Source organism: Drosophila persimilis, unplaced genomic scaffold (assembly GCF_003286085.1).
Source record: "Drosophila persimilis strain 14011-0111.01,24,50 unplaced genomic scaffold, DperRS2 tig00000000-arrow-pilon, whole genome shotgun sequence".
In the NCBI taxonomy this organism is placed as follows: Eukaryota; Metazoa; Arthropoda; class Insecta; order Diptera; family Drosophilidae; genus Drosophila; species Drosophila persimilis.
In genome coordinates this window covers 21,420,486-21,437,926 of record NW_020825288.1, presented here as the reverse complement: position 1 = coordinate 21,437,926, position 17,441 = coordinate 21,420,486, and the positions used below count along the sequence as shown (strand labels likewise).

General features: G+C 43.8%; 2 protein-coding genes across 2 annotated transcripts in view; both read left to right on the top strand.

Moving 5' to 3' along the window:
* LOC6591975 overlaps nt 1-17,441 on the top strand; it is a 34,018-nt gene that overhangs the window by 10,093 nt on the left and 6,484 nt on the right. Inside the window, exons 3-5 of the mRNA XM_026995459.1 lie at nt 6,506-6,605; nt 15,859-15,969; nt 16,079-16,940. Coding sequence (XP_026851260.1) covers nt 6,506-6,605; nt 15,859-15,969; nt 16,079-16,940 — 1,073 coding nt within the window. The remainder of the gene's footprint in view (nt 1-6,505; nt 6,606-15,858; nt 15,970-16,078; nt 16,941-17,441) is intronic.
* Nucleotides 13,658-15,444, top strand: LOC113567466 (trichohyalin). Its single transcript, XM_026995458.1, has one exon. The coding sequence runs from the start codon at nt 13,704-13,706 to the stop codon at nt 15,303-15,305; it is 1,602 nt and encodes a 533-aa protein (XP_026851259.1). The 5' UTR covers nt 13,658-13,703; the 3' UTR covers nt 15,306-15,444.

Sequence of the window (17,441 nt, the reverse complement as noted above, 5' to 3'; positions counted from 1 at the left end):
CAGCATTGTATGAAGATGGGAGGGAACCTGCTGAAGATGACAGAGAAGCTTCAAAAGTAGCTGAAGAATGAGAAGGAGCTGCAACAGCGAACTGAAGATGGAGCTGCAGCAGCATCATCTTCAGCTAAAAGAAAAAATTGGCTTATTTACAATGAAGCCAAGAAATGTTGCCATATTTAGGGTCAATGAACCAGCACGCTCCTTTGAAGTCAGCCACACATGTGGCACAAATTTCAAAGAAAGCTACATTTTTGGGGCATAAACTTTAAGAGATGTTGAGGTTGAGTGATGAAAAGAAGGTTTGCCTTTGCTGCGAAACTATTAATATCAAGCAAACACACTCAAGCTTCAATTGAAAATCACGTACACTTTTGCCACACTTAAATGAAAATTACAGCGGGCATTAAATACTCGAAGGTTGCGCCCAATCAGGACCACTTAAGCCTCGGTTACAAGTGCCAAACACATTTGCCTTTAGCTGGATCAGACCCGGCCATAATTCCACTTAACCCTCCTGTTGACTGCAGGTGGCACATTGCACATGCAAGCCAGTCAGTCAGTCACACATTTACCAGAGTATCTGTATCCGTATATGTATCTGCAGGTATCTGCATGTGAATCTGTATCTGTATCTGTGTGTTCAGGTTTGTGTTCGTGTTGATTCCACACTTGTGTGTGCATGGCTCCTGGGGGATATTGATTTGCGGCTGTATTCTCATTGATTTTTGATTCGCATCACGCAAATTAAGAACAATTTCATTTCGGGGGCTTCTGTGAGTGGCATATTTGATTCGTCTGTGGCAGGAAGTCAAATGCAGGACAAACAAACAGCAGGAGGAATTCCATTTCCATCTAAATAAACTATTATCTCTGTGGGAGAGAGATTTGCTGTGGCATACATGAAATTGTTGCGTATGACATGGCACTTCCAATATGATAATGCCCGCCTTCATAAATTCACATTAAATGTGCATTAAAAAAACAGAACATCTACATTTATTTACCACAGCTTTTAGCCAACTTTCGAGGCACTTCATTTCATCCCAGAATTATCTTAACATATTCAAAAGCTTCTGTTGAATATTGTTCCCAAGTTTATCCCCCAGCCACAGCTGTCAGCATCCAGCATCTTCGCTGCTAAATCCACTCCTGGCTCGACTTTCTCGCACTTTCTCCGAAGAGATTTCCAAGCGGGAGACAGCTGGCAATTAGCTGGACAGAAACATTCTCTGGATGGTGACCTTTTGCGAAAGAATCTTCTTGGATGGCTGGAGGGACGGGAAAAAGCCCTTCGTTAGGCTAAGTGGCAGGGACATAAAACCTTTTTGCTTTGCCTGCCATGCCACATTAATTGCATTCATCGTACGCCCCTTTGGGGATGCAGGCAGCAGCGGCAATTTGCATAAAAATCATAATAAATTCAATGATGCTTATTTTGTGAAGAGTGAAACCTTTTTCCGCATTTCCTCCTTACACTTTCAGTCCTTTATTTCACACAGTGAAAGCGCGAGAGAGTGCTGCTCATAAAAAAGGCAGCTCAGAGAGGCTGCCGACCTGCCTGCCGCCTGCCTGCCTGCCTGCCACTTAGGGCACCGCTCAATTATTCATAAAGTTGGCTCCACAAAAGTGCTGCACATACGTGTGGCAAGACGAGGCATAATGGTCAGGGGCACAGGACTTTGGGCAGGGTTAGTGCTTCATTTCGTTAAAAATGTAAACGTTTAACAAGCCATCAAATCACTTTCCTGGTCATATCCGCTGGGTACCATCGCCATCACCTTATCCATCCGTCAATCTTTATGGCCCTTAAAAGCGTAAAGCTGTCGCCAGCTTTAATTCAATTTAAATACAGACAAAGTCCCCTACAAACATATTGCCCAACAAAGCTCAACCATTAGCCTATCTATCGTTTTGTCTGAAAATAAACTATAAATTACGGCAAGAGATAGAGTGATTACTCTTCAGGCCAAAAAGCAAATAAAATTTGGCCAGGAAATTACATGGCACAAAAAATGGAGCACATAACTATGGCATTAAAAAGCAATTTGTCGGACAGAAACAAATAAACCGGATAAAAATTACAGGCGAACAAGAGGGAAGTGCTGAAACTCTTGATACCCTTGAGGATTGATCATCTCTGCCGTGGCAAAGCTCTCCTCAAAACCATCATGCCCCCGCATACAAAAGGGTACAGAAAAGATAGAGATAGAGAGAGCAAAAGAGAATACATCAAACAAACATTTCGTAATTCAAATCGTATTCAATTTGTGTACAAGACAGCTGAGGAAAAAGTGCAGACATTTGCCATGTGCTTCGGAAAGAGAGAGAGAAAGTGAAAACAATTTGGGAATGCCAGCACGTGCGCATTTGTGTGATTTGCATTTGTATCTGTGTATGTGTAGCCATCTATGTATATGTGTGACAGCCATTTTGGACACTCAGTCAGCTGTGGTCCCTTCCTGTTCCTGTTCCTGGTGCTCCTACTGCTACTGCTGTAACTTTATAGCACCTCAATGTTTGTTGCCACTTTGCCACACAATAAAAATGCTCTTTCCTCTGTCTATGCCTCTCTCGTTTACACTATCTCTTTCCGTCTCTGTCTTAAATTGAAAAAAGTAAAGAAGCAGAAACAGAAACAGAAAAGTCCGATGTAGGCCAAAACTTCATCCTTCGTTTCCGCCTTCTGTTGGTGTTGGTTCTGCGGCATCTTAATGGGTTCGGTTGCAGCCGCATGTCTTGGCCATTTATTCCCCAGTTAAATGACAGCAAATTAAGTGCCCCAGCGGGCAAAGTTTTTGCCTTATGCTTTTCTTTTATTGTATATTGATAATAATGATGGCATCTTCCACCAAAACCAAAAAAAAAATACAACAAATAAAATATATTCTCGCATTAATTTTTATCTGCAAGCGCCAGCTGTTGGCTTTGGTCCTTGCGTATTGAAAAGGAATAAACCTGCAAAGACCCTCTAAAAAGTGGGCCACACAAAAAGAGGACTCAAATTCAGCTTGGTCATTGAAAAGTTCCTTGAAATGAAGTTCACGTTTTTACAATCTTTTTGGTACTCGTCTTTTGATAGTATGTATCTTTAGGGAGCTTTATAATATTTATGGGTTTAATATTGTTTGTCAGAGTTTGGTCAAAGTTTGCTGGGAGCAAAATCATTAAAGTAAGAGTTTGTATTCTTCCATTCTATCATATATATTCCATACATTTCCTCTATTAGTTTCCTCTACTGAGGATTTGTAACAATAACCTTTTATGAGAAATCACACACCCATATCCAAACGCAAAGTTCAATGCCAATCAGTTTAATAAACCCGCATAAATAAATCCATTTGCACCAAATGCCAGCATAAGGATATAGAAATCGCCATAAAAGATCAATCGAAATTTAAAATTTGGTTAGATGCTCCTCCGTATACCGATTGTATGCGCCTCCTAACTGAATTATTAACATGTGAATAGGTTTACAAAGCTGTTATGTGTAGCGAAATGTGAAGCACCCAAAGATACAGGCACACGCTCGCACAGAAAAACATGAAACATGGCAACAAAAGATGATGCTTGAGTCGGGATTGGGGATAAGCCAGACCCATGCCTCCATTTCCACATCTGAGGGGTTGGTGGGCGGAACCTCTCTGCCTTCCCCCGTTTGACAATCTGCCAAAGAGGCTGGCAAATGTCAAATATTTGCTGAGCTGTGATTAATGTTGATTCTTTTTTTCCCCGGTGCTCACGTTGCTCCTTTGCATAACATCTTCCTTTTTTTTCGTCTGAGGGCCAAGGAGCAATTCACCTGTGAACAGACAAAAAGAAAACTCAATAAGGAAAAGCGCAAGGAAAACTCATTTTCCGGCTGCTTGGTCAAAAATAATATATATTTCCACCAGCTGCTTGCAAATTAATTAAATTGATTGAACGTTAAACAATTTGTCGTGCCATAAAACAAAGTCCAAGCAATAATAACTAAAATAAATAAGCATGAGGCGCCTCCAATATACAATGGCCGCAAAAAGAAGCTCATGGCAGAATGGGGGAACACAGGAAGCGAGAACCAGAGAAGGGGAAAGAGTGGAAAACTCAGTAAATTCTCAGTGTACGATGGCTGGTCACGTTGTGTCAATAGAGCACCCCAAATGCACTTCGACGCCAAATTGTTGCAATTGTTTTAACAATTTGCTGCATTACCTCACTCCCCCCAAGCCCCCACAGCGACAGCCACAGCCACAGCCACACTTCCTGTTTCCTGTCACCCTACTTTCTGACACCCCACTTCCTTTGCTGCTGTTTGTATTGAATGGAAAAAGTTTCCTGAACTTTGGCAGCAGCTTACTGGAGGTGCACGGAGGGTAAGTGCAACAAACAGTCAGCTGTAATAATAGGGAGCAATCATAGTAAATCACAAGATTTAAGGGGTTCAATCATTCGTTTTATTCGAAAGACCTTGAGGGTTCCTTTTTCGATACTTCTTTTGAGGTTCCCAAATGGTTAATACAGCCAATAAGGATTCTATTGAATAGTTGACCCACAAATGAAACCAATTCCATTAGAAACCTCTCCCTTCAGTACCAACAGATACATTCCATATGCCACTACGTATACGCCTTGTTAGCCCAAAACTAACTCTCGATAACGGGCAATTCGTATTTGTCATAAAGCATAAGTAAAAAAGAGAACAACAAGCCAAGTGAAATTGTGAAAAATCATTGCCTAATCACATCAGAAACCTTTCAATTTCGAGCGAAAAAAGTCACCCTCTTATTCAGGGCCTCCTTCACTGATTGCTTCCGGTGTTGCTGTTGCTGTTGCTGTGATTGTTATGGTTGTTGCTGCTTTTCAAATTCAATTTCGTAGAAAATTGTATGTGTCCAAGCTGCCTACACGTATTCCTCTCTCAAAAACGTTTTTCAATTTATTTCGTCTGCCAAAATAATGAAGCCAGGCCTGGACAGGCAGCTGTCCTGCCAGCCCAGCCCAAGACAAAAAAAAAGAAGAAACTCCATCTCCATCGCCAGCTTGAATCAAGCCAACAAATGAGTCTAAACAAAAAATGAGAAACAAGCCGACACACACGGACAGCAGCAAAAAAGGTCAAAAAGGTACAAATACCAACTTAAAGCTGTCAGCTACCACCTCCCCAGAACCCCCACAGGGCCCTCCTTGGACTTGGCCCCACATCAATGCCAATGGAAAATCGAAGTTTTTCCCGCCACCCAAACGCGCAAGGACCTTTTTATGCTCGAGCACGACGATGATTATGATGATGAGAGAGAGGGGAGCATAATGGGGGGGCAACTGCTGAAGGGAGCATAATAGAGGGATATATTGTATGTATAAGGGGGACTCAGAGTCAGAGCATAATAGGGGTAGATATGTATATGTAGGAGGGTCTAGGGGGACTAAAAGTCAGGGCCCGCCCCCGATTATTGATTGAAGTTTCGCTCGTTGGGGAATGGGTCTAATCCTTTGATTAAACATGATTGAATTGTCTATGGCCTTGTTGCAGATTTATTTGTCTGACGAGCCTCGTAAATAAGCAAGAGGAAAATCCCTGCCAGACGGGGACTCTCATTATCTGAAGTGAGTCTTTGTTCATTTTTCGAGGAACAGAAGAGAACAAACTCGAAACTGTTGCAAAAATTGTACATCGCATTGGACAATGGACAGCAGGATTACATTATGTATTTAATCCAAGTAAAGGGAATAGCCAGAGCCGATAAGAACTCAATTTAAAGAGAAACAGAACTGAAGAGGCAATTGGCCTAGCAGATTCGTGTTTTAAATTGTATCACTTTGATTGAAATTTAATTTTGATTTCTTATGGTAATTGCAACCACATTTTCTTCAATTTATCATTCACAAAATGGATTCACACTGAATTCTTGGCTTTAAATTGATTTAATTACCTATGAATATGTGGTGCTAGAAAGCAAGAAAGTGTTGATTTAAATCAAAATATAATTTCTATCAGTTTCTAATCCACAAATTGTTCTTTCCCACACACATTCTCGGCAGGCAAGTGGACATACCGGCTGCCGTGTACCATCTTTAGCAGTTTGTATTCTTTAATTGCTTAAGCATTTAATTTGTTTCACTTTAACAAACAAGGCACTAGAGTTCGTGTTTAGATTTTCATTTGCCTGCCCACAGAGACAAAAGGTGATTGTGGATGGGAAATGGGGAATGGGGCAAGGTAGAATGGGTGATGAGGTTTGAGAATTGGCCAACAACTGGGCTCTGGCAGCCACTAGAGTCTGGCGAATGGGGGAAGGAGGGAGGGAGCAACAACAGAATCAACAGAACAACAGAATGAACACAATGAAATGCCACAAAGATAGACAGAGTTGGGGGCACCGGTAGAGTTATGTTTATAGAGCTGCCATGGGGTCTGGGGACCGGGTCTCAGTGCGTCATTTAAGTTCCTTTATTTGGTGTAACCTCGGCACAACATCTTTTCCCTCCCGCTTACCATCTAACAATATATACGTATCTTTCGTTGCAGATCTCGAGCAATTTTCTGCCATCATTCGAGGCAATTTCCCTGGCCGTGCAAAGCATTGCCAGCAAACTGAATTGGTCGCAGGTTGATATCTATGTTGGCGGTAAGTTTTCCTTCCTCCTCCCCTTGTCCCCCACCCCCATTTTCCTACAGATTTTCCTCCTCTGATCACTCGGCATTTGCATTGAAATTGCTTTTTGTGCTTAAATGCTGAAATGGTAATGGAAATTTTCGGGGACGCTAGAGTTGGAGTTGGTGATTCAACTTTTTAAAATGTTTTTATTTTTCTTAGGTATTTTACACTTAATCTTAAGAGTGGTACGCGTATCTGCTAGAAACTGGAGGTGGAACGGGTATGCAAATGAGTGAATATTTAGTTTCGGGGGGTGTTACCTTTTCTGAAGATTAAAAGGAAATCGAAAAGAAGCTTAGATCCGCTTAGAAAAGATAATTGCCAAAGGAAGCTTTAGCAATTCTATTAAATACATTATAGAATATATTAATCGCATCCTATCTACACAGATTCTCTTCAATGTCCCAATTAATTTTTTCCTTCAGGAAAAGTGTTTACCCAAACCCACTTCTTCCTTGCGTTCTGTAAATATTTCCGGCTAAAACTTTTTTCCTTATGTTAGCGAATTTTGACAATCCTTATCGCCCATTCCATTCCCTGATATATACCCTACCATCGCATCGTTATCCCAACCCACTCACTCTCCACGATTCCCCTATATGGTTGGCGGGGAAAAGCTGTTTGCTTAAATGTTAAATAAACACATTTCCCCGATCTCCGGGAGAGGGAGAGTCAGCTGTGGGCGTGGCACTGGTGGCGGTCGCGCCCACGTAATACCAAATTATGGGGTCGCCAGCGAATTAAGAGGCAAATACACAGAGAAACAGAGAAAGAGAGAGAGAGTGGAAGCAGGAAGCTGCTGCTTGTAGTCGACTCTAAGTACACGTGTGCGTATACGCAATGCAATTAGTGGTGACATTATTATGATTAACGTTGCCTCTGTGTTCGAGTGTGTGCGACTGTGTGTATCTGTGAGTGTTTGCTGACAGCTAGAGAAAGATAGCAGGAGAACCGACAGTGAGGCGACAGAAACCGAGGACCATTAAGTTGACACTGCGCTGCATTTGAAATTTAATTAGGTGACTGAAGCTAATCAGCCGAAACAGCCAAACAGTAGAGAGAGAGAGACTGGCTCTGGCTCTGGCTATGGCCCTTGGCCTGGTCTTAAATATTCCGCATGTTGCCTAATTAATTTAACTGCCAATCAAATGCAGCATTTTAAGCAACAGCTGCGGCACGCCCTCCGGCAATCAATTAAAGATTTATCGAAAACAGAAGTTGCTCTAATTAACGTTTTTATTGCATACAAAATGAGTAGAAACCATCCATCTAGGCAATGAAGATTAACTCTGAAAACATCCAGAAACTATACATTTTCTCGGTGTAAAGTCTGCAAATGATTGAGCCAATAAAGCCTAATGCTTTTCCGTTGTCTCCATAAATTCAGCCACTCTTCCTCTGTCTCCAAAAACGCAGATACTCTTCCTTCATAGCCACTTTCCTCCACCCACCTCTCAACTTAATTGTTGGCCATTATTCAACTGTAGCAAAGTTTGTTGACCCGCACTCGAAAAACAAAGCAAAGAACCCAAAAGAAGTGCAAATTATGTGACAGCAGCTGAACAACTGGTGAAATGGCATAAAAACAAAGTTATAAAATAAAACCGCAGAGAGCCAAGGAATCTCCCAAGTAAAAATGTAAATCTAGAGTTCCAGAAAACACACAGACAAAAAAAAAGCAAGAAAAACTCAACCGAAATTGAGATGTCCTGACGCTAGTATGGAGATATAGCAGATCTAGGAGGAGGTTGGGAAATCAAATGCCAGCTAATAAAATCAGTCGGACGGCAGTTAAAGTTCTATGAGGAGAAAGAATAAAACCGTTGCCAAAAAAAAGAAAGGAAACTTTAGACGTACTCCAGAGGGTTGCTCAACGAATAAGGGCAGCTCTAGAAAAGAAAGTTTTGCTAATTTGATTTCAATATTTTGAGTTCTTTCAACCGCCACAGAACTTTGTCAATTAAAGATCTCTGCTCTACCCCTATAAACAATTGCATGTTTTCTGAATCACTCCGCCAGGAAAAGTCCTTAAGCCACCCCCCAGACACAAACACACACACACACACACACACAAATGCAACACAGTCAACATCTATAGAACGTGACCTCCAGTCCGATTCACACATCTGCGGAGGAGCAGCTGGAGAGTGGAGGGGCGGCAACGAACAGGACCAGAAGTAGGATCTAGCAGCCCCTGATGGCCGCTTAGTTGGGCAAACAGGAGGCAGCACGCACACCTCCTTTGATTTATGCCCCACATGAATCCTGTGGGGGATGCGTTAGGCGGCGGAAGACCCTAACTTTTATGAATAATGCTGCAACATCTTTGTCTATAAATTCGCCATTAAATGGTGGCAAGAGAGAGAGACTGAGAGCGGTCGGATGGTGATGGTCCAAGCCCAACATTAATCTCAAGTGTTTAACAATTAACGTGATGGGTCCGGGGCCTGGGGACAAGGCTGGACCAAAAGCCACGCCCCATTAACATTGCTGATGGGAATGCCTCCCTTTTTATGACAGCATAATTAGGGGAGAGCTCTGCTGCTGTCCAAGCAGCATTTATGATTTGTTTTACACTAAGTGACAGCTAATGGAGTTGGCGACCATAAAAAAGGTGGCCGGCCATATGGCATAAGCTTTTCCATTTTCACTGATTGCTTTGACTTTCACATTGACTTTGGCTGAAAGGCAAAGACAAAAAATTGCAATCTGTATCGGAAATCTTTATATACTCTTGGCAATGCGAAACAAGAAATCTGTGACGGGTCGACGTCTGCTGAGTAGAACCCCTCCATCCAATCCACTCAATTGAACTATGGGGCAAAAGTTTCTGTTCAAAGATTATATCTCTGCTGCATTATGTAAATTGTGTGTATAGCAAAAGCAATTTGCAAGTTTAATTGCATTTCAATGGACTGCAGCAACTTTTCCGCCGCCCATTCCATACCATCCCATACCATCCCATCCCCCTCCCACAATTGAGCAACCGTGCAACAATGCGGGAGAACTGTCAAGAGTACAGCTGCAAAGTATGCCATAAGTTTTGCACTCACCCCCTTTCCCACCTCCCACACACGCACACGACACGGGCACGAACACGGACACACACACACACGGGTCCATAAAATAAACTTAATTATATTTAAGTTTTTATGCTGCCTGTCACCGTCACGATAAGGTGTCTGCCGCCTCGAAAATGTTGCAATTAAATAAAAAGAGAGAGTGTGGCATATCTTATGCGGCAGAAAGTAAATTATGGCTTCATTTTGAATGCCACCCTCTTCGGAAGCATGCAAATGTGCGAATAATTTTAAAGTAATGTTTCCACAACTTTTCGGCAGATCAGAGGCTGTCATGTTAAGTTGTAAGCCCATATCCCTTAATGGAACTTTCAACTACATGTTGAAAGGGGGCCATCTGTGATGTGAAAGTGGTTTTTGATGAAGGGACAAGTTTATGATGACAATTTAATGGTCAGCGGTCAGTGGATGGGGAGTGTGGAACATGTGGCTTGACTTTCGAAAATTAGGGTGTGTGCTCCGACATATTCCCGATAGCTTTATGTATGTGTGTTTAATTCTCCATGAAGTCTGGGTGTTTGAAATTCAAGAATAATTTTCTTTGAGAAGTCAGTTTCCTTGCTTAACTGCATTCATGAATATTTTGCCTTTGAGGGGAGTAACTTTCACAAAAATGATGCACTTCAATGCTTGCTATATCAACTATTTAATTCACAGAAAGATGTTTTAAAAATATGTACATAAGATATCAGAAAGTCTTTGTGGTATCCCCTTCTCTATTCATCTGCTAATCCTTCATAGGCCATATAACGACATCTCGATCTATTTCCCATCAATTTTAAAGCCAAACAACAGCAGCGTTGACATCATCTCTTCTTGGCATACGCCTATGCAAATGATATAACGTATACGCCACGTGTGACATGTGTTGATTACATTTCAGAGAAAAGGAGCAATAACAGCAGCAGCAGCCACACTGCACTGCACTGCATGTGGCTTCGTTTAGATAAATGAATGCGGATCCAGTCAGCGCCCCACAATCTGCTACAATTTCCACAGCATCCCACAATTCCTCTGAGGACTTGCCCCACTCTGCGCCATTCTGTTTTATGGTTTTGGCCAATTTATTTACCTGCCCGTCCATTTATTTGTGCTTCTGTATATTTTCAGCCAATTTTTTGTTGCTTACATTTTCCGATTTTGCAGTGTCCAAAAAAAAAAACAAGAAGAAATAACTTTCTAACTATGTAACCCTAACGGAGAGGAAAAGCGCAGCACGACGCATTTATTTCGTTTACCCGCTGGAAATTTTTGATGTGCGGCAAAGAGAGAGGAGGTGGGAAAGGAGGCGGCGGAGGAGGACAGTGCTCTAGGTTGGCGCTGCGCTGTGGCCTCTGTTGTATTATGGATTTTCCAATGCAGTTTTTCCTCTTTACCTATTTTCTTTGAGGGTTTTTTTTTGTGTGTGTGAACGCCTTTTTACCTTTTATACACTTACAAGGGGTATGGTGATTATTTTTATTTAAATTTTGAGAGAAAGTATGTGCTAACTTCTGAATCAGGAACTTAAGTTCAGGTCAAATACTAGTAATATCATATGAACTATGACCCGGCAAGTGCATCTAAAGCTTCGGCATTTGATTGAAGCATTTCTTTCTTGTTTTTTTGGTGTATGTCGGCTGCTGGGGTTTGAGTAGTGGGTGCTGGGTGCTGGGTGCTGGGAGAGTTGATTGTAAATAACAACGCCTGGCTGACCAGACTCGCTGGCTAACCCATACTCCCACACGCAAATGCTGTGGATTTAAAAGCACTATGCATACACGGATATAATCATATGTACACAAATGTAGGCACTCACACACCAACACAGATACCCACACTGACACAGCTTCGAGTGAACGCGCCGCAATTTAAATTTTGAGTCGAGCGCATGAATATTTAAATGTATAAAAATGAGCCAAGGTCGAGGGAATCGAACAACAGATACCCAGTAGGAAGTAAAGCTCTTCGGGATCATGTGTAGAAAGGGCCAGTTTTCGCAATCACAGATCAGACAGAAGGTGGGAAAATATAACTTTGGAAAAATAGTGACAAATGTTTAAAAAGTACGATTAAATTATAATCTTAAATATTTATATATTTTTTATAATTTCAAATCTATATTCTATGCATTTCTAAGAAAAAAAAAATGTTATCTTGCCTCATTTAAGACCAATTTTTATCATAATTCAATTTATCATTTTTGCTTTTTATTTTCTGGTATTTGGTATTGGATTTTTTGGTATTTATTTTAGAGTCTTCTAGTATTCAATATTTTCAAAACAACTTGCATCTTTTAACTATCCCTCGAATAGCATATACCCTTTAACTCTTTGAGAGCTCGGTATGAAAAGCACAAGTGCAAATATGAACATGAAGAGCGCTCATCTGTGTGGGTGTGCATTATGTGCGAGAAAGGAGGAGGAGAGCCCTTGTGTGCCAGAGAGAGTCCAATGCATTTGCGCGTTATGTGTGTGTGTGTGTGTGTGTGCAACAGACAGTCAGCGATATGCTATGCGCCTTTCCTACAGTCCTACCTCCAAGTAAAGTGAGCCTTGGCCTTGCCCAAAAGAATACCGAAAAATTAAGCACAGTAGCAGTGAATGGTTCACTGAATCCCAGGCACAGATGCCACAACCATAATAAAGTAAGAATTCATTCCATCATGGTGAAGAGCAGCTCTACATTAATCAGAAACCGTATCCTGCCTTCAGGCCTCGGAAGAACAGAACAGCTGCAATGGCTTATCAGGCACTCACTCACTCGAAATGGTTGTCTCTGCTCTGCGCTGGCAGTTATTACATTTTATTATCGTTCGCGAGGGGGAGCCCTATGCAAATCGCCCTGAAATATTCCTGCCGCCTGAAACTTTGTCTTGAATATGGCCAAGAAAACAAAAAAAGGAAATCCCAGCCAGCGTTCCATACGACGTATGACTAAGACGAAGGCTGCATTGCAAGATGTCGTCTTCGTTTTCGTTTTCGTTCTCGTCCTCGTTGTTGGTATATCTCCGCAGAGCTGCGTAATTGCACAATTTTGCACTTGGGCAAACATGCACTTCCATGCCAATCGCAGAGGCGAAGGAGCTCCGGCACTCTGCGCAGCTCAGCCATAAAGTTTTTGGCCAGGGCAGGCAGGATCTTAGGTGCTTCTTTTCCTGTTCCTGGCCAAGTGTTTTGGCAAGTTTTTCCAGCTCACATCTCAGTTAATTAGCGTGTTGTCAGCTGCATTGCTAATTGAGTTTATAGAGGCCCAGGGACACAAGAGAGCGAGGGAAAAGTGATAGTAAAATTGCCTAAAGCAGCTTCTAGCTGCCACAAGTTTTTTCCATAAACTTTTTGTACCACACAGAACGACCCCTTCACGTCAGTTCTAATTAAATTTGTAGCTCACACATCGCTGAACAATTGCAAAAATGACACGTTTGACAACGCTGCGTATGCGTAATGTCATATTAGCTTTTCGTCAGAAAATTATAGCAATTTCCTAACCATTTCCAGCCACAAATCAGACAGCATTCGAGTGCCTTGCGTGTGATACTCATAAATTATGTCTAGAACTCTGCACATTGAGCATGATAATGCAGCGAAATCTATTGGCGGGAGTTTATGGGCATTGGCATTTGCTTTCATGATCTATGGAACACTTTGGGCCAGAACCATAAGACAGTTTAATGGAGCCGCGGCGGTGCATTGTGTGTTTGTTTGTCTTGTGGATTGCACCTCCGCCATTGAGTGGCACATTAATCATGCAGATTTTGATGGGGATAGAGCTTTGTTGTTCAGGAAGCTTGGGGGAGAGAACTGTTTCAATATGTTAAAGGTAGATTTTGGATCCGTTTTGACATGCCTTTGCCTTTCCCTTCCATATCTGTCCCTGCCCTTATTCCTACCCTTCAACTCATTCCGGAACAAAACGTAGACACAACTTGAGAAATTCAGAATATTTTCCATAGTTTCTTTTTTACAATACTCTATACTTTGGGCAATATATTAATCAATTGTGCAACATGCAAGAGTCGGGTCATGGCCAGGAGCACTTCCAGTTCATCCAGCGCACGGATCGAAAGAGTTTGCATTCCCAAATTGGTTTGTTGGTCAAGAAGGCCAAGGAAATTGCCGCCGCGGAGCTGAACGAGCGGAGTCTTCGCTTGAAGAACCTTCTCGACGAGGAGGACAAGTTCTACGAGGAGGAGTTCGCCAATACGGTGAAGAACCGCATCGATCAGGACATTAAGGACCGCAAGGAGCATCTGCATGCCATCACGGAGGACCACCACAAGGTTCAGAATAAGTTCCTCGAGGAAAAACGCATCCAACAGGTGATGCTCAACTGCTACGAGATACGCGAGGCACTGCGTCACCAGGATCTGATCGAGACAAAAATCATCCAGGAGGAGCAGATCCTCGAAAATCAACGCAAGAAGCGGCGCGAATGCGAGCAGGAGAAGTACTGGCTGGAGCTGAACCGCAGACGCTGGGAGGAGTACGACTGCGCTCAGAAGTGCGAAAACGAGCGACGCGAGAAGATCAAGGAGCAGATGAAGAACGTCCTGGCCGTCCAAATGCTCGACAACGCCGAGAAGCTAGCGCGTGAAGATGAAGAGAAGCGCGAGGATGCCCGCATCCTGAACGAATTAATCGAAGAGATACGTCTCGAGGAATTCGACAAGGAGCACCAGGCTGCCCCTCCCAAGAATCTGGCCTACCGGGACGAGCTTCTGAAGGAGATCCATCGCCGCAAGTGCGCCAAGCTGGCCATATGGGAGGCCGAAAAGGCCGAGCATGCCGCCTTCTGTCGCGAAACAGAGCGCCTGGAGGCGGAGGCCAGAGAGAAGATCGCCCAAGCCAAGCGGGACTTTCACCGATCCACCCACGAGTATCTGGCCTATGTGCGGCGCATGCAGGCCCTCCAATTGGGCATCGAGAAGATGCTGGACGACCGCACGGCCGACCTCTACAAGGTGGACATCTGCACCAAGAACAACATTGCAGAGACGATGCGTCTCAAGCGTGAGGAGGCGGCCCGCTGCCATGAAATCCTCAAGCTGCAGATCTGCGAAGAGGCCGAGCGACGTCTGCGCCTGGAGGCCGAAGTGCGGGAGAACAAAATGCCCGAGAATCGCTTCGCTCATCCGGAGGTCACCCACGCCATGAAGTTCTGCGCGAAGCTCCGTCATCGTGCCGCTCTGGATGAACAGGTCATAGAAATGAAACGCCTCCAGGCGGAGGAGAACGCTTACTTCGAGAGCCAGCTCCGGGATGCCGTCGATGATCCGGTGGCTTGCCAGAAGCTGGCCAAAGAGTTTCTGGAGAACGGCACCGACTACCTTCGCGCTCATCCCAACTGGAGGATCATCGCTTGTGATCGCAACAAATATGTGCCTCGGCCCCCCATCACCGAGCAGCAGTTCAAGGCTCGGCTAGACAATGCCAGCCTGGACAAGTGTCCGTGTCCGGAGGCGGCTCGCCGAAATTGCCACTTTATGGCTCAGAAGGGCTGTGATTTGCCACCCGAGGCGCCCTGCCAGAAGCCCGAAAAGGCAGCCGCCGAACCCCCAAAGAAGCCTCAGCGTCCTGGCTTCAGAAATTGCCACTGCAAATTCTATTAATTTCTTTCTTTCTTCTCTTTAAATTGTGTTGAAATTTAGTTTTATTCCTTCAATATCTTGATGTTTGCGATATACATATTTAAATAATTGTTGCTGCCTGCAAACCCTCAAATATAGTGGGAATAATTGTCTAGAAATGTATATCGTATGATATCTATGCTAATAAATTCTGTTTAAACCTCCCAGTGAACTCTTTCACTCTCAGAATACTCTTCAATAAACCAACAACAACAAAAGTTTGCTCTATCAACTCTTTGGTTGACCTTTCGTTCGGTGACATTTGCATAAGCAAACCACACACAAAACCCCTCAAAACAGAGCTCATTATGAAACCAGAACGAGTCCGAATGCTGGGCCTAAAACAGGGTCTACCACTACCATGCCAAATTATAAACCCAATAAAAGGGAGCCAAAACTAGAGAGGCATCAGATACAGCAGCGTGCAACAAAACAGACAGATACATGACACCACCAACACTTTACGTGCCACAAAAACGCAATTTAATTTCGACAGCATACATATCTCTATCGCTCCGTGTCTCTCTCTTTGCAGACGACAATTGGGGCCTAGGACTGGCCATAGCGGCCAACTTGCATGTACCATATCGCATTGAAATTGGCAGGACAGTACGTGACCTGCATGGCCAGGATAAGCCAGGCAAAGGTGAGTACCCAAAACAAAAAAAAACCCCCACTGTACAGCTGGACAGGCTACTGGCTACTGGGTGCTGCTACTGTTGACGGGCTCATTGCATTGGGGTTTCGACTTTCAGCAATTATTATCACGGCCCCACTGAACGATGACAGTACGCTCCGTTTGCTGGCGAGCATGGAAAAGGTGGAGGATGAGGCTGACTACCAACTGGAGGATGCGGCGCCGTCGACCAAACAGCATACGAAAGTACTGCTCATCGATATGGTGGCCAGCTCATTGAATGTCGAACATCGTTTCTACAAATATCTGGCCCGCCTTCGCCGCCGCCATCCACTGCCACTGCCACTGCAGCAGGGCGGGGCTGGAGGGAACTCGAGCTCTGTTTCGGGCCTGGTCACCAGCAATCTGTTGGTGCTGACTCTGCTAAGCGATAAGCATCGACACTTTCTGAATGCCGCCGGTCTGATGGCCACAATGCAGAATTTTCGGATGCCACAGGGAGAGCAGCACAACGATGACGCTTCGACCAGTGGGACCATGACCGGGGCCCATCACAATGCCAGTGTGGACAAACTTTACCCTTACATAAAGCTCTTTCCCCTCTACGATCTGATTGTCACGCACATTGCCACAGCGGCGGTCCCATCGAATGCCAGCCAAACGGAAACCATTCCCAAATATGATTTCATAGTTTTGGACATTGTGCGGGATGCCAACGTTCAGGTGGTAGCTACCAGTTACAAATGGCGGCCGCTGCTCATCCTGGAGTGGAGTGACAGGAGGAGGTTGGTGAGTGCGGATGGGGCCAGCGGCGACTCTTACATTACCCATTCCGTGCAACCGGGCTACGATGAATGGCTGCTGGTGAGCAGTGTCCAATTGTGGCATTGCGGTGCCATCTGTTGGACCATCGTTGCCATCTGTGTGGGCCTCCTGATGATCATTGTGGCAGGCAGCGTGGCCGCCGGCATAGCCCTAAGGTGAGTCTTGATTTATCTAGTACATAACCAGCCATCATAGTGGGGAAGGACACTCGTAAAGCACAAATCTTAAGTGGAAATTCGTGTGAATTTGTAAGCCGGAACACGCTCCTCAAAATTCAAGATGAAACAGAGGCTTTTGGGGCGTAATTAAGATTCGGTTTTTTCCAGCAGCAACAGAAAACTTTTCCCTCGCCAGCAAAATAATCAATTAGCACGCCCCAAAAAGGCTGCCTCTCGTTCATCTTTACTGTAAATCCATTCCTTATCCCACGCAATGGCCTCCCAATAACCATGGTATTGGGCATAAAATATATATTTTTGCGCTTGGCAATTTTCATTTTCATCTCGCTGCTTCGCTTTTCCTCTGCTGGTCCTCCACCTTTACTATTGGTTGGATGCTAATTGCTTTACATCGCCCCACACCGGGAAATTGTAGTGTTGTGTTGTGCTATCGAATAAAATGTAATTCAATTTCGCTTTTAATTTTATTAGCCACGA

Excerpts from the sequence above, each read along its gene's own strand:
- LOC113567466 (XM_026995458.1), top strand. The coding sequence starts at position 13,704 with ATGCAAGAGTCGGGTCATGGCCAGGAGCACTTCCAGTTCATCCAGCGC.